The 25,882-nt window shown below is 37.2% G+C and overlaps 2 protein-coding genes across 5 annotated transcripts in view; one reads left to right on the top strand and one right to left on the bottom strand.

The window, feature by feature from the left end:
* Positions 1 to 3,327, top strand: part of ECHDC1 (ethylmalonyl-CoA decarboxylase 1) — a 59,502-nt gene extending 56,175 nt beyond the window's left edge. For both annotated transcript variants that reach the window (XM_044002450.1, XM_044002449.1), the window contains exon 6: positions 1,947 to 3,327. In XM_044002450.1, the coding sequence (XP_043858385.1) occupies positions 1,947 to 2,355 (409 nt within the window). In that variant the 3' untranslated portion in view covers positions 2,356 to 3,327. The remainder of the gene's footprint in view (positions 1 to 1,946) is intronic.
* A 3,184-nt stretch (positions 3,328 to 6,511) lies between these two features.
* RNF146 (ring finger protein 146) lies at positions 6,512 to 25,319 on the bottom strand. Of its 3 annotated transcripts, none has more exons than XM_044002647.1 (4): positions 25,190 to 25,319; positions 21,635 to 21,722; positions 15,945 to 16,093; positions 6,512 to 8,364 (listed from the first exon to the last, which is right to left on the bottom strand). In XM_044002647.1, the coding sequence occupies exons 3-4, from the start codon at positions 15,953 to 15,955 to the stop codon at positions 7,305 to 7,307; spliced, it is 1,071 nt and encodes a 356-aa protein (XP_043858582.1). In that variant the 5' UTR covers positions 15,956 to 16,093; positions 21,635 to 21,722; positions 25,190 to 25,319; the 3' UTR covers positions 6,512 to 7,304. The 3 variants fall into 3 exon arrangements, with proteins under 3 accessions (XP_043858582.1, XP_043858585.1, XP_043858583.1); XM_044002650.1 differs by having other exon boundaries at positions 21,635 to 21,701; positions 25,190 to 25,281; XM_044002648.1 differs by lacking the exon at positions 25,190 to 25,319 and adding an exon at positions 24,007 to 24,177.
* Positions 25,320 to 25,882: the final 563 nt, after the last annotated feature.

The following is a 25,882-nucleotide window of genomic DNA, read 5'->3' as shown; positions in this document are numbered from 1 at the left end:
CCTGAATGTAGGAACTATCTCATTTTTGCATATGTACCACCAGCAATTTATAACAGGTGCTAGATAAATACTTAATGACTAAGCTGGGAGAATAACAAAACTAATAACCCCCCAAATAGGACATGTTTGCCAACATTTTTAGTGATCTATTTTCATTATCAACAGTGGAAATATCATATCTGAATTCTGCCACCTCAGTAAATGGAAAATAAGATTGATAAAATCAGAACAGCAGACCGGACAAATACACAAAGAAATCAGTGCCAGAGTCCCTACAATTTCAAAACTACATTAAGATTGAATTTAAAAATATTTTAGTATGTAAAGTTGCTTACCAGAAAATTTAAGAAAAACAAGAACTGCATTATTTCCCCCCAAAAGGGCCACCAAAAAGACACTACCAGCCCATGTGCCTGCCTTTCCCATTTCTGCAAAAACTTTGATAGCCAAAATGCATGTCTCAAGGGTTTCTTTGAAAATTAAAAAAGGGAGAGGCAATCCTTTGCACAGTTTTTCTATAGACCACATTTTCTTAGTCATAAAATATATTGAAAAATGAATAAGAGTCCCAATTTCCTGGCTTCCTTCAAATCCTAGCTAAAATCCCCTACCTTCCACAAAAAGCCTTCCCTCCAAGATAATCTCCAGTTTATCTTGGGCTTTGTTAGTGCAAAGTTATTTACATATTGTCTCCCCTATTAGACTTCTGAGATCCTTGAGAACAGGGACTGGTTTTTCCCTTTCTTTGTATCCACAGCTCTTAGCAGTTCCTGATACAGGGCAGACACCTGTTGACTTGATTTTAAAATTGCACTGCTTTACTGAATCATATGCTTAGGCTTTCCTCTGACAAAGTGTCTCTTTGTAATATGGTATAATCATATAAAAGTCAATGATTGCTACTCTAAATCAGAACTGTGGGTTTATCTAAGTGTATGCTGCTGAAATGGAGGGTGTACTGGGTGCAGAATCAAAATTGAAGACAGACTTCCCTATAGATGAGGGTCAACATTCCTATTTATTGCAACGCTATTTAGTGTAACCAAGACACTACAGGGTTTGAGATTCATGGTTACTCTAGATCAGCCTCTAAGAGAATAGAAAGTGCATATTTTGGCCTATTATTAAATCCATTTTGCTTAGGTAGTCTATTTGAGTGAATTAATTCAGTTTTATGTTCCTCAGACTGGTATGAAGTAGAGGTTCCTGGTGGGAATCAGCTGTCCAATAAAGATGGGTCAACAATACCAGAGAAAATTGTTTATGGAAATAACTCCACAGAGGAAAAAGGAACATCACAGGCTCATATAATCAGTCTGTTTTCTTTTCAATAATCTCCTCAGACAATTCTTGACACGCCCTTCTTATCTTTCCCTCTCCCTCAGTGATTTCAAATTTTGGAAATGTTTTAAATGGCTACTTGTCAAAATGTGATTTGCACCTGTTCTAGGGAATCATGTGAATATTAAGAGGGAAGGTCTATTCTGTCTTAAGTTTTTTGTGTCCTAACTAGTAGCACTGCTAGTTTTCTCTTCTTATATATCATATACTTAACATTTCTTAACTAAAAAAAAATTTATAAAATTATTCTACATTTCTCTATTACACTCTTAAAACTAAGTGAAAAGAATGCAGCAATTACAAAAGTTCTGTCATTTAAAAAAAAACTATTTGGCTATTTTAAAATGGCACTATTTTCAAAGGGACTGTTATTAAGTTGAAGTACTGTGTATATTCCTGAATCCATAGATAATGAAGACAGATTTCATAATATTAGACATTTTTCCCCCCAGACTTAATAGTATTTTTGTTCAGTTACATGTAAAGATAGTTTTAATAGGATTCTTTTCTTGACTTATCTATAATGCAAAAAGAATTTGATTTTCACTTCTCAGTATGAGGAGGTTACACATATAACTAGTCACGTTTTTCTCTCCCTTTTATAGGCTTATGACTCCATCAAGTGAGATCAGATTTGTCCATAAAGAAATGGGCATAATACCAAGTTGGGGTGGAACTGCCCGACTGATTGACATAATTGGCAGCAGACAAACCCTAAAAGTGTTAGGTGGAGCTCTCAAACTGGATTCTACAACAGCTCTGAAAATAGGAATAGCTGATGGGATTCTACAGTCTTCTGAAGAAGGTCAGTCTTTAGAAGAAGCACGAAGATGGCTAGAACAATTTATCAGTGGTCCACCAGAAGTAATTAGAGCTTTGAAGACTGTGGTTTCTTCAGGAAAAGAACTTGCTTTAGAAGATGCACTAGAGACTGAAAGAGATGTTTTGAGCACACTTTGGGGTGGACCTGCTAATTTGGAGGCTATTGCTAAAAAAAAAAAATTTAACAAGTAGTTTGTAAATAACATAATATTTTGCAAACACTTCCTACTGAAATGTTTAAAAAACAGAAATGTAATATTAATGTGGTATTACGTATAAGGCATGGAAATGTTTCTATATTGGGAGGAAATTATATATTTGTTACTCTTAATCTGATTAAAATATATTTTAACTCATTAATTATGCTGTTATCCTGAAAGTTGTCAGAAAATTGTTTTCTTTTTCATTTACTGAGGTCAGAAGATTAAAGACATTTTTCATTCTTTTTTATCTACCAATATTATGGACATTCAATGTAACATTTCTTAGAAGAAAGGTAGGGTGGGCTGTAAGTGCTAAATATTATATGCATATGCTGGCAAATGAAATTGTTAGTTTTTGTTACAAGGAATAGTTAGATGAAAGAGGGGGATATTATTAATAACAAGGGACATTAATAAAGCTTTTTAGAAATCTGTACAAAAAGAACAGTATTGTGTAATTGGATTTCAGAATTAGAATTCAAATCATACATTAGAAACTACCTATGATTTAGATAATCCTGTGTAAATCTCAACTTGTGCCTCAGTTTCATTTTCTAAAATGAGAGGGCTACATTCTGGCCTTTAGGGGTCTCTTCTGATTTCTGTATCATATGATCCAATGATTAATTAGCAAAAAAAAATTCTCTCCAAGTATATAGTTCACTCCAGCCTACTGAAAGAGAAAATGTTAGTTCTACACTGGTGGAACATTTTTGCTTGTTGATGTATTAATTAGTATCTATTCGATTAAGACTATTCCCCACTACATTTAGAACTAAAAATTTTAGCCTTCATATAAGAGAATCAAGGAATAATTTTAACAGAAACTGTTCTGGAAAGAAACTCAGGATCATTTATCCCAAACCATAAATGGATAGAATCTATCTGCTACATTATGTCTCAACAAGTTTTCATCCACTCAAAAATAAAGAATGGACTCTGGCAGTCCATTTTATTTCTACAGCAGTTTGGATGTTTTTGCTAAAGTGAGTTGTGACCTACCCTTGTCTGCAGTTTCTACCTAGTAGTCCTTGTTATACTCTCCCTAGAACCAAATATACCAAGACTAATCTCACCTCCATATGGCTGCCTTTCAAAAATTTAGTGATATTCTCATTCTTATTCCCACTTTTTTTTACCTACTCCAAAGATTCCCCAAATCCTTCAACTAGTATTTGCATGGAATGGCAAATGAAATTGTTAGTTTTTGTTACAAGGGATAGTTAAATGAAAGAGGGGGATATTGTTAATGAGTTTCCTCATCATCCTCTGAACATGCTTCCACAGTTGTCAATATACATCCTAAAATATGACATCCAGAAATGAACTCCATTTAGCCAATTCAGCATAGATTACAACAGGACTACAACTTGTTCATTTCAAATCTAGTTTCCTATTAATGTAATGTAAGCCAAGTTTGGCTGTCATGTCAAACTCGACTGCTTAAATTGTAACTCCTGCCTAGTGTAAAGAATTGTTATTTGAGGTTTTTATGCCTCGGCTCGCACTGGCCTGGGGCTCCACAAACCGCATGGTGCTCCAACCACTGGTTGTAACCGTTGCCATGGTGCTGGCACCTCACCTCACCACCACTCACCGACGCCTACATGGGCCTGGCAAAGTTAAAATGATTGGAAGCCTAGTGAGGGCAGTTGTGTGACTGTCAGAGCGGCCATCCAATTGGCTGGAGGCTGTGGGTTTTCTGGGATTGGGGAGGAGAATTCGCCATTCTAGCTGGAAGCTGGAAGGTGACAGGAGCTCTGCTGTGTATTCTCAGCTGACTCCTGGGTGGTGGTATTTTATAATTTCCCTTTCCCCATTTTATTTCCTTTCCCTTGATCCTACTGATCCTGTTTGTGTTTTTTTAAAGTTCGTTCTTGTTAAAATAAATCCTGTTGTGTTTTGAGGGAGGCTGCCGGTCTCCTTCCTTGCCCCAATATTGCAGCGAGCCGCTTAGCTAACACTCCCCAATTAAAAAATGGTTCCCACACTAGCCATATCTTTCTAAGCCTGTACTGAACAGTTGTTTTTAAATGAATATTAAGATTTAAGCAATTATTCTTATTCAATTTTTTGGTTTAGTTTTGAGCTCATTGTCCTAATTTGTTACTCAGTATTTTAGCTATCTCCCTTAGTTATTCACAAAAAAAAGGAATAAAGGAAGGGAATAAGCATTTATAGTGTCAATTCTATGAAAGATTATACTGTGTTTATAGATATTTCATTTGGTTCTCAAAACTGCTATGATGGGTGCAATTATTTTCTCCATTTTATAGCTGAGTAAACTCAGGCAAATAAGGTTAGGTGACTTGCCCAGAGTCATACAGCTAGTAAGTGTCTGAGTTAGGATCAACACTCAGGTCTTCTTGACTCCACAGCCAGGGCTCTCTTTACTGTGCCACCAACTGCTTCCAATATAAAGGCAGTACCTGTGGCTTTATCCAAATAATTTATAAAAATGTTGAACAGAACATGGCCAAAGGCAGAAAGATACCAGTGGTGCTTCAGGTAAAGAAAAAGCATTACTATGTTGCAGGCACTGTGCCTGTAAAAAAATCTCTTTCTAGGCTGACATGGGACCCAATAATGAACAATTTTTCAGACAGGATTTTGTACTATGAGCCACCCTACACATCTCCTTCTTATTCAGAATGCTATTATGAGAAGCACTGACAAATGTTTTGCTAGCACCCAAATATTCCATACCTATCAGGTTAACAATATACCCCATTCTAGTAGCACTGTCAGGAGAGCTGACAGGTCTGCAGTTACTTTCACCAGCATCAATTCATCCATCAGACCTAAAAAGTGATCTACCAAGGCAGGTAAGTTCATTCCAAACCAAATCCTGAAGAAGATGGAATGTCTGACCCAGAAAATGCTGTAAAATGCTATTTCAGAGCACAAGAAATCATCAAGTCTCCATTTGCATGAAATCATTCAGTATCATTCAATAGTGGAAATAGGGCAAGTCAGATGAGATACAACAAACCATCCTATCCTATCTGGGCAGAGATCCTGAATGAAGGTCACAGGATCATAGGTATAGAACTGGAAGCAAATTGAGATCAGCTAATCCAATTGCATTTAAAATGTGTAGAAACTAAAGACCAGAGTGTTAAAATGTCACAGTAGTTAAGTAGCAGAACCAGGATTTAGTAGTCCATAAAGAATTCTGGAAATTGTTGCTTGAAGAAGGCTTGCCTCTATCCCATGAAAAGCTTCCCCAAAGGGTGGTAGGAGATTCCTCAGTGGTTTGGTTCAATTGTTGCTGGAGTATTATTTTCCCACATCTGGGTCAAATATAATGAAGCTTCAGTACTAATAAAAAACTATTATATTCAGAAAAACCCATGATTGACAGTAAGATGACCTTTAAAGCTATTTATAGGATCATATGTACAAGGTCCAGTTGTTATACAAAAAAGGGAATCTCTTATCTCTGTAAAATGTCATGTCTAAAATCTAAATATATGAGTTACGTGTAAGAGCAATAAATTCAGAACTACTTAAAAGCTATGGGATTAGCTCTGCAATGCCAGATCCAAAATGATCAACCTAATTAAATACATCCATTTATGGTCAAAGGGGTGAAAAAAAATTTGAGATAAGGCTTACCCAGTAAAATTAGAGTTCATGTTTGCCGACCACACTTTGGGCAAATAGTGTCCTGGTTTGGATTTTCTTATGAGATTGCTATATGTCCTCTGTATGTTGAAACCACAAATAAAAATAATTTATAAAACAACTTCATCATAATAACCCTGTGAGAGATTGTATAAATATCATCATTCTCATTTTATAAATAAGAAAACTGAAACCCAGTGACTTGCTCAAGTTTATACCGCAAATAAATAGTAGAATGAAGCTGCCTTAACTTTCACTTTCAGTGCTTTCACTACATTAAGAAGCTTCACCAAATTAATAAAAGTATTTCTGGTGGTCTTCTCAAAGCTGCCAAAAGCAATGGTTTTGTTTTCATGTTTTCTACTACTTTCCAAAATAGTACAAGGAGAAATCACACATTGTTGTTGTACAAATCTTAAAACGATTATTATTGTGCCAATGCTCCAAAATATACCAATTTTTAGGGGAAAAATTCCTTCTTTCCCCTCAGATTCAAACAAAGGACAAGCAGGCATGGGTTATTTTGACAAATTGTAGTATTTATTAAATTATAAATTTTGTAACAAAAACAAAGAAAAGAAAAAGATGAGAGATTAGGAGAAACCTCAAACTACAAGGACTAGACAGCAAAGCTTATGGGAACACTACAAAGTGTTACAGTCAGGATTATGGAACAGAAGTTATTTTAGCTGTTTACATTTTCATTTTGAGAACTTGAAGATAAAAATGGTTGCTTATTTATTTAAAATATCCCTCATAACTTCCAAACATAATCTATTTTCACATTAAATTAAGCATCCTGCTCTTATCAATAACCGGCATCTCATATTGCTCCCAAATTTAGTGTTCTTTCCATATGTCGATCGGTGCAGAGAAATAAGACACAATGCAACAGTCAGATAATGAAGACAGTTAGTGCACAGAGAAATACACAGTGGCCAAAAGGATTGAGGATCTCAAAAAAAAAAAAAGAAAAGAAAAGAAAAAAGAGAGGAAAAAAAAGAAAAGGAAAGAAAAGAAAAGAAAGACAAGAAAAACAACCAAAAACCCCACTACAAAATACTTCTAGAAGAAAAACTGGGTATTGCTAAGTAGCTTTCAACTATCAACACCCAAGTTCCTGACTTTTAAATAAATTTTCCAGAGACATATTAGACATTTTAGTTACAGGCCAATTCTTCCCAGTCCCCTTTCCCACCCCCTAACCCCAAAATACTCTACTAGGGGATGAGTGTAATGTCTCATGGGCAGAAATTTACAGATACCATTACAGATGTACTTGTATTCTGGAACATGTAGCTGACGACATCTTTAAACTTCAGTTACCGTGCACTGTCCATCAGGTCTTCTAGACCTGACATTGGCACTCACTCCTCCACCCCCTGCTGCAGGTCTATCAGCTGCTATCTGATTTACATTTGGAACCAAATGTCTCTGCTGAGTTGAGGATAAGTGTCGTGCAATGTGAGCAGATACATCCTCACTATCACTACTAGCATCTGATTCCGTTTCCTCAACGGAGGCGTCTGGTGCTGGTACCCTGCCTGAAGATAGTAATTCATGGTCTTCCTCTCCCTCTCCCCTGTGACTCCTTTCAGCCATGCTGTCTCCACTGATTTGCAAGTGAGCAAAAGAGTCCTCTAGAGAATTGCTTGCATCAGGTGAAGGTGTTGCAGGGCTTGTTAATTGGCCATCTAGTGAAGTTAAGGGTCTAACAGAAGTAGACACTAGAGGCAGCACAGAAGCCCCAGCCTGGGCTGATATATTGTCCGCTCCATCTGCAGAGCTCTCTCTTGCTAAATTAACTGCAGTAGAGTCACAGTCCAGCCTAAGTCCAGCCACTCCCTTCTTTGGTATATCTATTATATCCCGTTTAATTTTCCTACGCCGTCCATGTTCGTTTCTCCTGTATTGAACCATGTTTTCAAGATCAGCGACATACAGAAACCCAGCAATTAACATTTCAGTGCTCTTTTTACCTTTGGAGAAAGCATCTTCTAGCTCCCTACTGGTACGTTCATCATACTGCCACCACCCATTTCTTCCTTCATAATACCAGGCATATTCTCCATTGCCTCTACTTGCTGCTTTTAGTTCCTCTGGTGATAACAAAGTTGGTTTGTCAAGAAAGTCCTCAGGAATCTCTTGCCGACAGAGTGCACATCGCTTTCCAAGCCATGAAGCTCCCTTTACACACAAATAGCAGAATACATGCTTACAGGGAAGACTGACTGGGTGAACACATGTTTGCAGACAGATGGCACATTCAGGGACAGTAAGAGAAGGTCCAGCACTGGAACAGGACTCATTTGCCTTTCTGTTCGTGGGAAGCATGTTTATTGTGTGATCAATTTCACCACAGCCAGCCATCCTAAAGAAGAGAGAGGGCATCCATTATCACAGTATATAAAAATTGTTTTCAAAATCATCCAGTCACAAAAATTACCAAAAAAAGTCTGTGTGCATTACAGATAATCCTGAGGATCAAGGAATTTTCCCATTCCCTGCTCAAACAATACATAAAAAACTGAGAGTCTATATAAATAAAGTAACTTGAAATGAAGAAGGGAGAAGGGGAAGCAAAAATAACAAAAGTCAGAAATACATATAGGCTGCCAATCAGTTCTTCAATCTTATGACCTTTTAAATCAATCACCAAGCATTAAATACTTATGTGATAGACGATGGGCTAAAGGGAAGTTGGGAAGTCAGAAGTACATTAATAGGTATATACAAAATACCTATGGGAGAGATACAAGGAACCCCTTAGAGAGGCAAGCACTAGAAGCTACGGATAATGGAAAATAAGGCCACTTTTATATCTAACTATTGGTGTTTTATATATGTGTGTGTGTGTACATATATATGTGTCAGTAATTATCTCAGGCTATATTAATTCTATAAAAATATTTATTAAACACCTAAGATGTGCAAAGCACTGAGCATAGTAGTTATGACTTACATCCTGAAGGATTTATAAGCAAATGGTGGAGGGTTGAAATGGGTGAGGTGAGGGTGGAAAAGGACTATAAGTATGCAAGTCCTTTTTTTGGGGGGGGGGGGCCGGCAATGGGGGTTAAGTGACTTGCCCAGGGTCACACAGCTAGTAAGTGTCAAGTGTCTGAGGCTGGGTCTGAACTCAGGTCCTCCTGAATCCAAGGCCAGTGCTTTATCCACTGTGCCACTTAGCTGCCCCATGTGTAGTTTTTTAAAAGTATTTTGCTAACTGTATTTCAACATTGCTTTCTTAATCCTAGGTATTTATTTTAAAACATCAAACATATTTAAATATTAAAAACATTCTAAGGAGGAGTTCATGAGTTTTATCAGATTGCCAAAGGGTCCGTCCATCCCTCCCTCTCCCTCTCCCCCCCTCTCTCAAGCGCGCTTGCGCGAACACACACACACACACACACACACACACACAGTTAATAATCCCCCATACAGAAGTGAGTGGTAGCAAAACCAAGTGAATCAGATATGCTTTAATTCCTATCTGGTAAATCCTGCAGTTTGACCTAGGAGAAGTCATTTAATTTCTCATGCTCCAGGCAACTCTAAGGCTAGAATTGAAGAGGTGACCTGCCTGGGCAGTAAGTGGAGTTTCCTTAACAGAAAAAGCCTGTCAATGAACCTGCAGGTCCTGGGGCTGGGTGTGAGGGTGGAAAGTAGTTAGCCTGAAGGAGGTGGTAGCAAATGAAATAGGCTAAGGAACAGATTTGACTCTGGGGGCTTAACTTCCACATTACTATTTAAACTCGGTTATGGGGAAATTAGTTGCTTTCCCCAATCAATCAAAGCACATTTTGAGGACTCGTTATATGGAGTGTTCAAGCTGAATAATATGGGATATTTTTGGATTAAAGGCAATACAGAGAAAATTATGTCTGAAAGAGATGGAGGAATTAAAAGGAAATAAACATGGCAAGGTACCACTTTGAAAAAAGACTTTGAAGAAACCTTTAAGAGTGGTGTATTTTTAAGTTTAACCAATTAGATTTTAAATCACTTATCAGAAAGTGTTTTTTCCATTTTTTTTTCCATGAAAAAAAATTGTAAATATTTGAGGCAGGCATGGCATAGTGGATAGAAAAGGCTCACCTCAGTCAGGATTCAAATACAAGCTCTGACACAATGTCTATGTAATCCTGGGAAAGTCACAACCTCTCATTGCCCAACTTTCTAAGACTGTAAGATACATTGGTAGAAGGAGTTTCCTCACTGGGAGCTCCCAATACTTATCTGAAAAAATTGCAAGTCCAGATCAGATACTATTTGAAACAGCCTTAGTTCCAGCCACAGACCATATGATATTAAACAAAGAACTCAGATATGCTACAAGAAGTGAGGTATATATTTTATTTTTAGAAAATATGCAATACATTTCAGAGTTGTGATCCCTCCACCCCCAGATTAATTTTGTGGCTCTTTAAGAAAATTATAGGATGAATTGTTCCTTTCAAACCAGAGAGAAATAAACCATTTAATTGTAAAGTTACATGGAAGCCATCCACTTCTTATTGGACTATGGATACTTAGGGGATACTTCTGCCATGATAAAAAAACAATCATACAAAAACCAACCAATGTTTACATTATTTTATTTAAACTACATCAGCAAAGTTAAGTATTCTGAATACACTGTTGCCAGATTAATCTTTTTAACGTAGATCTGTGTTATTTTACCTCTCCAAAAAAAAAATTGATGGCTCTCTATGGTCTACTAAATGAAGTCCATACTCCTCAGTCTGACATTCAAAGGTCCTATAAAATATGCCCACAATCTCTTTGTAGTTTAATCTTTTACTATTCCCTTTCTTTTTTAAAATTTTATTATTATTATTATTTTTTACTATTCCCTTTCAAGCATCTTGGGTTTATTTTGGCCAAAGAAAAGTTAAATTTATCACATACTTTCCCATTTTTCATGCCTTTGTACACATCAATCTCCACACACTAAATGACTTTTCTTGCTTCCTTTTTTCCTTTTAATACCCTTTATATCTTACCCATTCTTCAAGATCCAGCTCTGAAATTTATACTCCTAGATTTTTCTGGAGCACTGAGAAGTAAACTACCTTGCCTAAGACCACAATACCAGTATGCTTCAAAGGAAGAACCTTAAATCTGGTCTTGAAAGGACAACTATGTATGCACAATACAACACTGCCCCCCCCCCCTTTTCAATGACTATATACCAAGTGATAATGCCTTTGAAGCATTAATTTTTGTCTAACCTGCCACAGGTAGTGTCTGAAAGAAAGGTGATTTTTTTTTTGTCAGTGGCCCTAAAGCAGAACTTGTCGGGATGCATTTTTTAAATTTGAAAATATTGATAATGTATTTCAATATAATTGACTTCCTTCTTAATATCACATATTTATTTCATGGATCTAAAATCTTTATCCTGAGAAGAGGTTCACAGGGTTCATCAGACTGTCAAAGAGGTCCATCCATCCATCTCCATCTCCATCTCCATCTCTCCCCCTCGGCCCCCCCCCCCTCACTCACACACACACACACACACACACACACACCCTCTCTGATTTAAGGATTACTTCAAGTGGGTGATAGAAGAGCTAGCAACTATATAATTACTTTAAGTTAGTAACAGTAAAAACATTAAAAAAAATACAAGATGAGGCAAAGAATTAATGGATCAAGGAAAGAAAAAAAATGATGCTTTAAAACTTGTTCTAAAGTTTTTAATTTGAGTTGTTGATATGACAGTGTTGAAAGAGAACCAGCAATCCTGCCAGGCTCATCATGATAATAACAATGACAACAGTAACTAGCATTTATATAGCACCTGCTATGTGTCTCATTGGAAGCTCACAACCACCTGAGGAAGCAAACAAAGGCAAAGTGAAGTGCTCAAAGTCAAACAGCCACTAGGTATCTAAGGTAGGATTTGAACTCAGGTCTTTCTGACTCCAGGCCCAACACTATCCACTGTACCACCTAACTGCTTCATACTTCCTTATCGCATATTTTCACGCATGCTTCTCAACAACACTCTCAAATTTCTAATAATTCTTCTTTTTCTGTACCTTCACCTCAAGAAATGGATCTAGCCAGAAAAACAAGCAGCTCTGTGAGTTAAGGATAGTTCTGTTTAGATAGCCTATCTGATAGAGAATGCTGTCTATCTCTAGCTTGGAGTAGGAAAATGAATTGACTTGGGCAAGAGAGGAACGAAAAAAGAATTAAGACTCAATTCTAGTTTCCCTTGTTTCTCATATCAATCTCCCAACATATGTGAGAATTTACTGGGGATACAAAGAAAAAGTTAATAATCCTCATGCTTAAGGACTTCATGGTTTATTGAGAAAAACAGTATTGAGAGGGAAGGCACTAATAGCTTAGGACATAAGGAAAAATTCTCTCTTAGAAAGTGGCACTTAAATTGAGCTTTGGAAAAAAAACAACCACATTTTAAATAGGCAGAAATGAAGAGGGTGTGCATTCCAAACATGGGGAGCAGCCTATGCAAAAGTGTAGAGGCAACAGATGGAGTGTCTTGTATGAGGAACAGCAAGGACAGTTTGGCTTAAGTGTAGAGTGCAGGAAGCAGAGTGATGCATAATAAGCCCTGAAAATCAGTCTCAAACTAGCTTATGAAGGGTTTTAAATGCTAAACAGGGAAGTCTGTATTTGATAATAGAGGAAATAACAAGCTATTTTGAGTTTACCCTTGGTACTGACATAGTCAGACCTGTGTTTTTATCAAAAAACTTACTTTGGAAGCCACGTGGAGTATAAATTGGATAGGGTATAGAAGAAGGGAAACTTTAAGGAGGCTATTTCAAAGGTCCTATCTAGAGGTGTAGAAAACTTGAATTAGGGTTGTAGTTATGTGAGTGGGGAGATGAGAAAGGATATGAGAAATGTTCGAGGTAGAATCAACAACATTTAACAATAGATTAAGTATGTGATACAAAGTAGAAGAGTTGAATATGACAAGAGAGGCTACAAAAATCTGAAAGAATAAAAAGATTGTAATGCCTTTGAGCGAATGGTGTAGTTTGAACAATGGGTGAGTACAAGAGAAAGTGAGTTCTGTGTTGTATGTGCTGATTTTTAGATTCCTAAGGGACATTCAGTTTAAAATATCTAACAGGCAGCTGGTTACAATGGATTGAGGTTAAGAAGAATAGGGACTATGTGGATTTGGGAGTTATCTACATAATCATAATTAAATGCATGGGGGCATATGATGTGATCCAGTGAGAGAGTACACAAAGACAGCTTAGGACTGAGGATTGGGAGTACATCTACAATTAGGGGAGAGGATACAGATAATGATTCAGGAAAGGAAACTTCAAAAGTCGTCGGACAGGAAAAAAGCAGTGATCCTAAAGAAAATTGCAGAGGTAAAAAAGGATGACAATTTACAAACAACCATCACCCACAGCAAATTTTAAATTATGTATCACACTCAATGTCAACCAGAAATTAAAATTAAGGCTACTTACTACAATAAAAGAGTAAGTCAAATATAAATAACTTTGGTATTACCTATGATGCAATAAACAACTAAGTCAAATATAAATAACTCTGGCATATTATCTATGCCTCTTCCACTGGCAAAGATAACGAAAAGTTGATGGTGTCAAATTCCCATAGTAAGGAAATCCTTCAGATATAATGAACAAAACCATTTTAAAGTCAAATATTTTTGTTACTAGTCATTTTGAATAACCCATCATACTGCTCTCCCCTCAATAGTATGGCTAGTCAGTCTAATCATTTATTTTCAACAATTTTTAAGGTTTAATTTTAAAAAACGACTGATTATTTTTTCTTTTTTCATTTAATATTGTGTTTTTCCCCAATTACACATAAAAACAATTTTTTAACATTTGCTTCTTAAACCTTTGAGTTTCAAATACTTTCCCTTCCCTCTCCACTCAATGAGAAGACAAGCAAAAACTGATTATTTTCAAAGTAAATCTCTCATGACTTTTTTTTTTTTAAGTGAGGCAATTGGGGTTAAGTGACTTGCCCAGGGTCACACAGCTAGTAAGTGTTAAGTGTCTGAGGCCTCAGGTACTCCTGACTCCAGGACCACTGAACCATCTAGCTGCCCCTCATGACTTAATTAAATAGGTAATGCAAGAAGAGGTGAGGGAAGGAGAAGATAACTTCATGGTAGCATAAAATAAAAATTATCTCCCCAAAATAGTTCTTTTCACTACAGCAAGTATCAATTTATTTTTATGTTTACAACAAAGCTCAGATTAACAGATACAAAATAAATCTGTGTCTAACTCCATTATCAATAATTATTCCTACAAAACGTTTCATGGCTTGGTAATTTACAATTTTTGACATCTGAATGTAGACTGGTTTATCATATCATCATAGCAAAATATACTTATATTATACTTCCTATGATTATAATGTGAAAAATGGTCCCTCTTTTCCTGATGTCTACAAATAATATGTAGGTTTCCCTCCATCCTCAGAATCTTTCACTTGCTCTTCACATTTATCCTTCAGGCTTCCTATATACCTCATGGTACAGTAGAAAAGAGTGCTGAATTTGGAATCAGAATACTGAGCTCAAAAAAAAGCTCCGTTCTTACTTCAGCCAAGTCACTTTACCTGTGCTTCCTCGTCTGTAAAATGAGGGAGCTGGACTACATGACCTCCAAGCTTCCTTCCAGCTCTAAATCTTTGACACCTAAACTCTGAGAAAAAGATCACCACATGCTCTTCTCTAACTTCCCAATCTCTTCGCTCAAAACCACTGCTTTCTCTCCAGTTTCTCATCATCTCTTATTTGACAAGTCGAATGATAATTTTGTCAGTTCTCATTCTTCTTGACCTTCCTCTTCTCTCTGGGTCTTCATGATACTGCTTTAATTTGGGTCTACTTTAATATATCTGACTACTCCAAAGCCTCCTTTACTGGATCATTATCTACATCCTATCCCAACTATGGTTATATCCCAAAGATCTACCCTGAGACTTCTCTATTACTTCTTCCTTAATAAATGATCAAAATAACAAAACAGTCAAATCTGTGCAAAACTCAAATTCACTTAATTTCTACAAGAGTATAGATAAATAAGTCACAACAGTTATCTCAAATACTAAAAGCCTCTCAGTGACATATCTCCTCCAAATGGCAAAAGGAACACTTATGACCCAAAACTGAGTAGAAGATAGAAAATCACTGACAGCACAGCACAAATTCAGAAAGAAATCCAAAAGCCATGGCAAGCTAGCAATATACAAATTAGCAAATCCCAAAGATCTGTTATAGTACTGTAGGAAGCTGAATTTATTCAAACTGGCTGATAACGAATACCTTCCCCTCAAAAAAATACATTCCCCCAACTTTCACCCAACCAAACCAGTAATTTAAATAAGATCTATTAAGAGAAATTGTAGAACCTATTCCTATTTGAATGAATGTTACTGCCTTGAGCATTAACCAAATTAGATGACTTTGAGATTACTTTTACTTCTGGGGTTCTAGAGTCTCGGGAAAATTCTAAGTCCCAATCATATATATAAATCATCTATATAAATAGATGATAAAACTACCACCTACCACTTACATAGGAGGCTATTTCCAAGATTTAATGTTAGTAAAATATTTAAATCTCTAATCTTCTCTACAAAAATCATAAAAATAAAGCACCAGTAGGGGCAGCTAGGTGGTGCAGTGGATAGAGCACTGGCCCTGGATTCAGGAGGACCTGAGTTCAAATCCAGCCTCAGACACTTGACACTTACTAGCTGTGTGACCCTGCAAGTTACTTAACCCTCATTGCCCTGCAAAAAGAAAAGAAAAGAAAAGAAAAAAATAAAGCACCAGTTAATTATTCTATTGTTTCTCATTGTATATAAATTAAATAATCCAGTTCATATGTCACATTACAGTTATTTGTATAAGTTCAATAATAACAGTTTCAGATTAAAAAGAGATGTTATACTTACATTTCTATCATAGATCCCACTGATGTCTGTTATAAGAATAAAACATCCTCTTCACAGGCAGTTAGTCAAGTTAAAGTACGGTTTCCTCACTACTGGGTCATTCTTTGTGTTACAAAGGGAGAGCCTACTTGCATTAATTTCTCTGTAAACTAAAGGAAATATAGATTAAAATTAGTAAAATGTGTCAGGAGATAATTTACAAAATACATTGGCATAGCCCAAGAACAACAAAACCCTCGGAAAAGAATCATAATTTTTTAAAAAACTGGCAATGGCAACAAAAACAATGTAATTCCTTTCTGAAATCGGCTGTAAATATTCTGTTAACATTTGAAAAACTAACCTTTGAATGGCTAAGTAACCTAAATATAAAAGGTCAAGACAACCCTATTTAGAGTGAAAATTCTTAGGCAAATAAGGGATAAAAGGGAGCCATAAAATACAAAGTAGACAATTTCCAATATGTTAAATTAACAATCTCTTGCATGATTAAAATAGTTACAAGTAGAGTAAGTAAATATGTCAAGTGAGAAAAAAAATTTTTGGCATCAATTATCTTTGATAAAAATCAGTTATATATGAAACTGACACAAAAGACCAACCTATTCTCTGTCAGTTGGTCAAAGGCTATGAATAGTTTTCAAGAATATTGTTAGCTATCAAAACCAACCAAAATAAAAGTTTACTCCAAATCACTAATAATTGGAAATAAAAATTAAATTAAAACTCTTGAGGTTTCATTTCACACCTAACAAATGGACAAAGAGGAAAAAAAGATGGTATAGCCACTGGAAGACATGGGAAGATAAGACATACTGATATACTGTTAATGGACATGTGAAATGGTGTAACTGGTTTGGAAAAGAAATTGAAATTAAGTAAGAAGTATGACTCAAGTGTTCCTAGCCTTTCACATAGGGATCTGACTACTGAGTACATAATATTTGAGGATGCTGAAGGAAAAAAGAATATCCGTCGCAGTACTTTTGTTGACAGCAAAAACTAGAAACATAATGTGCATCCATAAAAAGGGAATGGCCAGAAAAACTGTGCCATATGAATTAAAAAAAAATTTTTCTTAAAAGCTTAAAAAAACTATAAATAAGGAACTAAGAAAAACAAGGGAAGATGCCAATGAAATGATTACAAAGCAAGCAGAACCAGAACATAAGCAATTAACATAATAGTATAAACAGACAAAAACCCATTAAAGGAGATAAAATTCTGAATGGAATGACCAATTTCAGTCCAGGAAAAATGATGAAACAAAATTCATGTGTCTCAGGAGATGGAGGACTACAGATGAAGAATGTGGGACATCCACTAGAATGTGGGATTTCATTGTGTTTGTTGGTTCTGCTTAAATATTTTTGTTACAAAATACAATTCAGGGGAGTGGGGGTTGGGAACTTTCACAAAGCTAAGAGGGAATAATGACATATTAAAAAGCATTAATAAAACATAAATTTTTAAAGTCTCCTGAATGGCATTAGTCCTAAGCAAAACCAACTGCAAGGAGGTACAAAAATATTTATAGCTCTTTGTGAGGTGTTAAAGAACTAGAATCTGAAGGGAACGGCTAAACAAGTTATAAATGAGATTTAATGTGATAGGTTACTACTGTCCTGTAAGAAATTATTTTGATGATGGTTTTAGAGAAATGTGAGAATTGTAAGAACACATTCAGAATATACAGAATCAAAAGAATAATTTATACAATGACAGTATTAAGACAAACAGCTGTGAAAGACTTCTAGACAACTAATGATGAAATAAGCCAGACTTCCTGAGAAGAAAACTACAGAATGAGACATGTGTATGTATATGTATATGTATATACACAGACACACAGACATACAAATATTTATATGCATTTTTCTCTTTTCAACATGGCCAATGTGAATGGTTTTGCTTGACTATTCATGTTTGTAACAGGGTTCCCCACCCCCCATTAGGGAAATGGGGACCACGAAGAGGGAAAGCTGTTTTTTGCTTAGGAAAAAAAAAAGTAATTTTTAAAAGTCTCACAAATGTTTATATTTTCTGGCTGAGACTAAAACTTGCAAAGAATTAGTCTTATCTGCTTAGATTAAAAAAAAATTTAATTGTGTGCAAGGCACTATGCTAAGAATTAGAAGTGACAGATATAGATACATTAAAAAAAAAAAGCCCTGTCCTGAAGACGTTTGCAACTTAGTAGATCAAATAAGAAATATATTCATCAAAATCTGTAAAATACAATCATCATCCTTTTATTTCCACTTAGGTTATATAGTACTATGGAAATACAGCAATGCCTTAATTAATCAAAGGTTACTTATCTACACATCTTTCAACAGAACTTGGAAGCAAAAAAGACCTAACATGTAAGCTGGAGCTTTCACAATGCAAACTAAACTCATTCTCTTTACTTGGAGTAGAGCTTACCCAGACCATATCTCACTATTTACTCTTATTTTACACAAAATTCTAAAGTACAATCATCTGGTTCCTCAGCAGGCAAGAAGTCAACAGTACCTTCAAAGTTGTGTGTGTGTGTGTGTGTGTGTGTGTGTGGGTGTGTGTGTGTGTGTGTGTGGGTGTGTGTGTGTGTGTAATAGTAATGACGGCAGAGACAAACTATTTTTAAAAGGACAAGAACGAAAAGAGTATGACAGTACAGAACCATTCATGGACAAACAACTCTATCAAATCTGTCAATATGCCCCTCAAGGTCATTATTGAATTACAGAACAGCAGAATATCTGATGTCCACAAAGATGAACTCATTGTTAAAAGCTAAATTATGTTTAGTATACTAATAAAATGGCTAAAGGTCATTGGGTCACTCAGAGGAAATATGTACCAAATAGGGAAAATGTTTGAAGAGGTGAACTCTTAGTTCTTGCATGATATCAGATTAATACCATAACATTTCAGGTATTGCTTTCATTATTAATGATAACCCTATTTCTCTAACCTTAAGAGCACGATAGTGACCTTTAAAAAAACCACACATTTTTACTAGTTGAAATCATTATTCACATCACCAGGAATTTTTATTAGGTATGGTTTAAAAATTTCCTCCTAAAGAAGTACATTTTTACTGATAAAACTTTGACATTTAATTTTCACCACAGACTATTTTTGATCATACAAAAAAGCAACAATTTGTGACATATATATTCAAAGACTGGGTTTATTTCAAAATTTGCCTTCCTTCTACATTTCCAGTCTTAACTCAATTGCTCTATTTCTAAGAATCATCTATTAATTTAATTAACCATTTCTGAAGACAAGCTCTTTAAGAATTGAAACCAAGTACATGGTTGGTACTTAATGAGATTTTCTAATCTGATAAACTCTCCCTGGATTAAGTAGCTTTCTTACATTTCTAAAGATTCTTTAGAGGGTCCTTTAAGAGGCCCACAAATTTGGGCTCTTAATTTAGCTCAGAGAATTGTGATCATGGAGTATTTCTTAAAAGGTCATATTAATATTTTGTCTCGAATACTAAATACAAATGGGTATAATCCAGCACATGAGAATGAGGATTAAAATTCAGATTTCAATAGGTAGCATCCCTTTTTGCTTGACTCTTTTTGAGATCTATAAAACAAAGAGCTATGAAGCAGAAACAGCAGCTAACATTTATATAAGATTTGCAAAGCATTTTTGTTATCACATTTAGTCTTCACAACAACCCATGAGACAGGTACTACCATCCTCATTTTACCAAAAAGGAAACTGAGGCTGAAACTAATTAAGTAACTTGCCCAGTATCACTTTCAGTGGGGAAAGTAAGGTAATTTCTATCCTTATGTTACAACTTCTATGCACTGATTTTCAAAATCCTCATGTTTCTGTTGTTTTCTTCTTTCATACGGCTGTATCACTTAGGACCTACCTTAATTACAACAGTCACAGAGAATTGGGCACATCCTTGAAATTATTTCCTATCTAATTTAACTTTCCAAAGGCACTTTCTGGGGGCATCATAGCTTGAGTTTATTCGATTTTGTTCCAAAAAAACTTCAACAATCTGAAGATACCTTGTAGAAATCTGCAGACTATACTTAAAAGTAAAGGTACAGTGTCAGGAAGACTTGGATTCAAGTCCTATCTGTGGCATAAACTGGATGAGTGACCCTGGATAAATCACCTAAACTCAAGGGAATTCCCTAAAACTTTAAGTTGCAGAAAAACTACCAATTTGTATTGGTAGAAGTTTTCTCAACCCGAATTTCCCCATATAGATAAAATCATCTAAAAAAACAAACCATGAATGAGTGAAGACCCTGCCAAATCCCTCAAACTAAAAGAGCTCACAATCTGTGTTATCAAGAATATTTCAATCTCCCCATATATTACCAAATCTTGGGAGTCACAGTGGTTCTTCCAACATCCATATCCCTGGTTATAATTCAGAGTACAGGATAAAGATTCCAGTGAAGCAGAGCAAGTGGAAAAGAGGACCTCTGTAGGTCAAATATAAAATATTTTTTTTTCATAATGCAACAATACAAGCAATAGCACAAACTATTCAAAATAGAAAGCTGAAGCCACTTTAAAATATCCCCTCCTTAAAAATCAACTGATTTATAAAATGGGTTCAACATGCCAAGCACTGAATGATTTATTTAGCCATGCCTAACTTCAACTGCCACACTGGTCAATTAAATATGCATCAAGGGAGCAATCTATATCAAGAAGTCAATGAGATATCTAGCCCAACCAACATATTACAGATGAGAAAACTAAAATCTAGAGAAATCAAGCTACTTGCTGAACGTCACAAATTAGTAATTAGTAGAACCAAGAATGAAGTCTACATAGCATAACCATTATCATTAAAAACAGATACAATAGGGGGCAGCTAGGTGGTGAAGTGGATAAAGCACTGGCCCTGGATTCAGGAGTACCTGAGTTCAAATCCGGCCTCAGACACTTGACACTTAATAGCTGTGTGACCCCGGGCAAGTCACTTAGCCCCCATGGCCCCGCAAAAAAACCCAAAAACCAAAACAACCAGATACAATATTAAAGAAGCCCCACCCTTATTGATTGGGTGGGGAGATTGCCTTTTACTTTTGACCAAAAGGTGATATATAGATTCATCTATAAAGTAAACCTATTAAGAGTTCAAATGGAAATACAGGATGGATATTAACTTAGCAACCTTATACACTGCAAGTGATCTTAGAAGACAAATGGATTTTTGAACTTGAAGGATCATCTATATTAGATGCATTCGTGCATTAATGCTATTTCATAAATCAAAATGATCAATTGGATTTAATTACAAAAGCAGTAATTATAATAATATTAAGGACTAATTAGAAATCTACAGGTTATATATGATGTCCTCCACCTCCACTCTTTTCTGTTCTTTCAGTGCCTGTTTGCATGTACATAAAGATAGAATCATTAGGAAAGCTGACAGGAGAGAAAACTAAAATTAGATCCTTTTGTTCCTTGACATGGAGTCTTTACCAAAAAAAAAAAAAAGGAAAGAAAAAGGAAAAAAGACAATGAATATAGGGACTCTGCCTTTAGTAAAACAAGCAGTTCACCTAATGGAAATCAATCAATCAATCAATCAATCTCTCTCTCTCTCTCTCTCTCTCTCTCACACACACACACACACACACACACACACACACACACACACACACACACACACACACACACACACACACACTATTACTTACCTAGCATTATTGACTTTATATCACCAGTTAACTTAAAGATGACAATGCTGTCGTTTCCATCAACGCTCTAAAAAAATTCAACGTATTTCTGTCAGAAAAAATTAAATGTATTTATGAGAAACAATTACTTTTTATCCTTTAAAATTAATGAAGTAATTAAAACAAAAAAAACTATCTAATATTCCAAATGAACAAATATAATTTTGTTAGGACTTCCCCTTACTTCTCTAATGGAAAAGATATTTTTTCAAATTTTAAAAATATTCCATCCCCTGCAAATTTAAATTTTTTAAAACTGAAGCACATTATGTGAAAAAATTTAACCTCTCAACTTCCGATTATTTTTTTTAGAGAGGGGGTGAGAAGCAAAAGCAAAGAGAAAATTGGTGTTAGCTTAGCAAATAAACCTGAAAAATATTCTCTCTCTCTCTCTCTCATTCTGTTCATTAGATGGAAACAAATGGCCTAATGTTTCCCTTTTTAGTTTCTATCATCGTCTAGTAAAATACTTGCTTACTAACATTTGCTAAAGTGCAAATTATGCTTTACAGCAAAGGTCTTGAAGTTAAAACCATTTACCTCTTCCTGGCCACAGGCCACAACTTTATTTAACAAGTAGAAAAACTTTTCTTTTGTAGTTTTGACATGCTATAACTTTAATCTTTCTGATGAGGGGGACAGTAAGGGTTTACATTCTATTTAAAATGTCAATGATATATCCTGTTTCATAAATATTAAGCTCTCCTCACATTCCTCATTTTAATCAAACAAAAAATCAATTTGATGATCTGCAAGTATTTTTATAAATATGAGAGGCTCTGCCAAAAAGTAGCTGTTCAACCTTGGGCAAGTTGATTAACCTCTAAAGACCTGTCACCTTTAAGATGAGGAACAACTATAAATCACATAATATAAAATGAATGGTTCAGAACAGATGAAACTTGACAAGACAGTCTTTAAGCTCCAAACCAGCTATACAATTCTAAGTGCCCAGATTGAACAGACATTTAACAGTTTTTCTTTGAATTAACCAAATAGATTCAATCTCCTGGGGCCTCAGTTTCCTCCTCTGTAAATGATGGGGATGAATTAAATAACATCTAAAGTCCCTTCCAGATCTAAATTGGCCTATGACTCTATGATAAATATGCTAAGTTGGCTAGAGCTATGTTAATGAGCTGGTGTCTACTATTAACTCACCCACCAGCTGTTTTGGGAAAATGTGATCAGGGTCATAAACAGGAACAAGCAAGAGAAATACAGTTCAGCAAAATCTCTTAATATTACTGGGGAAAAAAAAAAAACTCAAACCATAATTCCCTATTAGAATTGGTGAGGAGTTTCATCGTGGTATATCAAAGAAAACAGAGATATTGTAGCTGTAGAATTTATATTAATTGCAAAAATAAAACCCCCTAAATTCTACTATTTTTCCATCATTTCAAGTAATTACTTTGGAGTGCATAGAAAAAATTATAACTGATGACTTCAATGGAAAATTTTATATTCTACTAGTTGACCCACATAACGGGAAAAAAGGAAAAATTCCTATTCTCCCTTTTACCTCAGAGTTCAACATATAGAAGAATTACCACTACAATCCTATTAAGATGATTAACATCCAACATGTATCTTGGAGGTAACAAAAGACATAAAAACCATAAAGAGATAAAATTCAATTATTTTAAATTCCATGTATTCTTATTTTGTCTACAATTTAACTTTGGCCAATTCCAAATTCTCTAGTAAAATATGTACTAGATCTAGCAACACGAACAAAATGAATATTTGCATTGACAAATTAAAACTCAATTTTGAAAAGTAGCATCGACATCAAATTTTAATTTTTTAAATGATTTACTTGACCTATTTTTAAAGCCCCAACAGCAGCTATTTTCCGAGTTTTTCCTGTACCACTTGGAAAAGAAAAATGCAAATATTATTTATCTGCTGTTACTAAAACAATTCCATTTAAAAACAATCTTCATAAGCCTGCTAATTTCAGTGACCAAATAGAGGCCAATTCCTAACAATTTCAGTGCTCTCTTTTTAACGGGAAGGATATACACAAATGCAGAAGAAAAATGCCTGACCCATGAAATAACAATCCTATATGGAAAATAGCATTGTTCAAGCATTGATTGTGGAGCGTTTTGACTCAGTTCCTTTTTACCTCAATGTTCTATATACTGCTTAAGTGAGGATCTAGAAAAAGTACCATGTATGCACTTATAAAATAGAAGACTTATGGGCCACTTTAACAAAGCCAGAGGACTCCTGGTGGGGAAAAAAAGCACCATCACACAAAATTGAGTGAAAGCGAAATCCATTTCGTTAGTCTGCAAATTCTGTCAGTACGTGAAAAAACTTACACATCTTCAGATTTTACCCATGAAGACTGTTTCAATTCCCCGCACCCTCTAAATCTCTCATCTGCCTTTCTCCAGAAGCCTTCAGAAAACAAAATAAGCTACAACAATGGAAGAAAAACACTCTTGTAAAAAACGTGCAGAGAGAGAACTCGGTACCCGGCAAACCAAAGCACCTAGCGAACGCCAATGCTTCAAAAACACCGTATCAATTCTGAATTTGGGCAGTTTTCTCCAAGATGGATCAGGGGCTTGCTACAACTCCCACCAAAACAAAGGTCTGCAAGTCCGCAAGGCCAGATTTCACCGGGAAGGGGAAGTGGGCGGGTGAGCAGTCCTCCCCCGTGGGGTGGATGCAGAGCAAGGAGGCACCAGAGGCATTAACGACTAGGGGCTAGGAGAGAGTGGGGCGGGGATAATTAGAACTAGTTTTTCCAAACCAATAACAAGATCGCGGATGGAACCATATTAGGGGCCTGGGTCACAATACCACAGACCCCCCCCCCCACAGCCGGGACTAAAACGAGCCTGGAGCCGGGGGAAGGGGGGTGATCTGTCCAAAGACTCGGACCGCGCCTACCCCAACCCCAAGGCTACCCGTAGCCCAGGGACGGGGTGAGTTAGTGTACCCCTCCCACCCCCCTCCAAGAAGTCCTCCCAGGCCGAGGCCCGACACCGCCCCGGCTGCAGTGCCCCCCGCGGGGCAGTATGGCCGCTGCTCCGCCTCTCGCACCGGGGACAGCCACTGCCGGCGTCTTCCCCACGTCTAAAGAGGCGGCTATGGGCGAGACAGAGGCCACGGCCACGGTCGCCGCCAGCTTCTGGCCCTCGGAACCGATTAAGACAGGAAAGAAAAAAAGAAGCCGGGGATCGGGGATGGCCCAGCCCCATTCCCGTCCTCCCCACGGCCGGTCGGCCGTCCAAAGCCCCCGACACAGCAGGGACGTCGGGCTTACGCACCCGCACCCCTTGCCCCCAGCCACCCGACCCCCTCCGGCCTCGAGCGCCCGAATCCCGGCACGTCACGGAGGCGAACGGGACAAGGAAGGGTGCGGAAAGGGGGGGGTGGGGGGGGAGAAAGGAAGGAAGAGGTGACACTTGAGAGTTCCCTCCCACACTCCTTAGACGACCCCTCGCGCCACCGCCCGCCCGCTGCGAGCCACCCCGACTTTTCCCCGGCCCCCACCTTCTGGGCTACCACGGCGGCCACTTCGCAGTCTTTTCTCTCCGGCCAACAACCCCGCAGCGCGGAGCCCGTGGACGCGCGGAGACGTCACGTGACGGCACGGCGCGCCGGCGCGCCCGGGCAGAGGTGGAGGGGGGAGGGGATAGAGGGCGTGTCGGAGGCGGTACCTCGCGAGAGCCGGGGGACGGTTGCGCAGTCCCGCGTGCCTCCCGCGCCGGTTGCCTCACCTCCCTGTCTCGGTTCTCCCTCTCTTGTTTTTCTAATTCCACACTTCGGCTGGGCCGGAACGGACTGCGGGCCGGTTGGCCTGCAGCTTCGCCGCCCCCGCGTGACTTTCTCGTTCTGTGTCGAGTCCAAGAAACTCGCTCCCACCCCACCCCCGCCAGACGATCGTTTCGCTGCCTGAATTTTTCTAACCCCATGTTTGAATGTTTAGCTCCTACATTCCAACAGGCCGAGAGCGATGGTGTGGCGTCCAGACGTTCACCCCCTAGGCCATCTTGCGTCTCCTAGAGGACCAAGGGGGCTCGAGGCCTAGAGAACCGGTCCCGGCTCCAGGGTAGCCCTGGAGTCTTGTGGTTAAACACCAGGCCCGGGAAAGGGGGGACCGGGTGGCTGGTTCCCCTTCGTATTAACGTGGCCTGGCAATGATTATCGATAACAGAAAACATTTATTTTCTGAACAAAATTGTC

The sequence above is a fragment of the Dromiciops gliroides genome, chromosome 4, assembly GCF_019393635.1.
Source record: "Dromiciops gliroides isolate mDroGli1 chromosome 4, mDroGli1.pri, whole genome shotgun sequence".
In the NCBI taxonomy this organism is placed as follows: domain Eukaryota; kingdom Metazoa; phylum Chordata; class Mammalia; order Microbiotheria; family Microbiotheriidae; genus Dromiciops; species Dromiciops gliroides.
The sequence above is the reverse complement of the archived record's forward strand: the minus strand, read 5'-3'. Positions and strand labels throughout refer to the sequence as shown.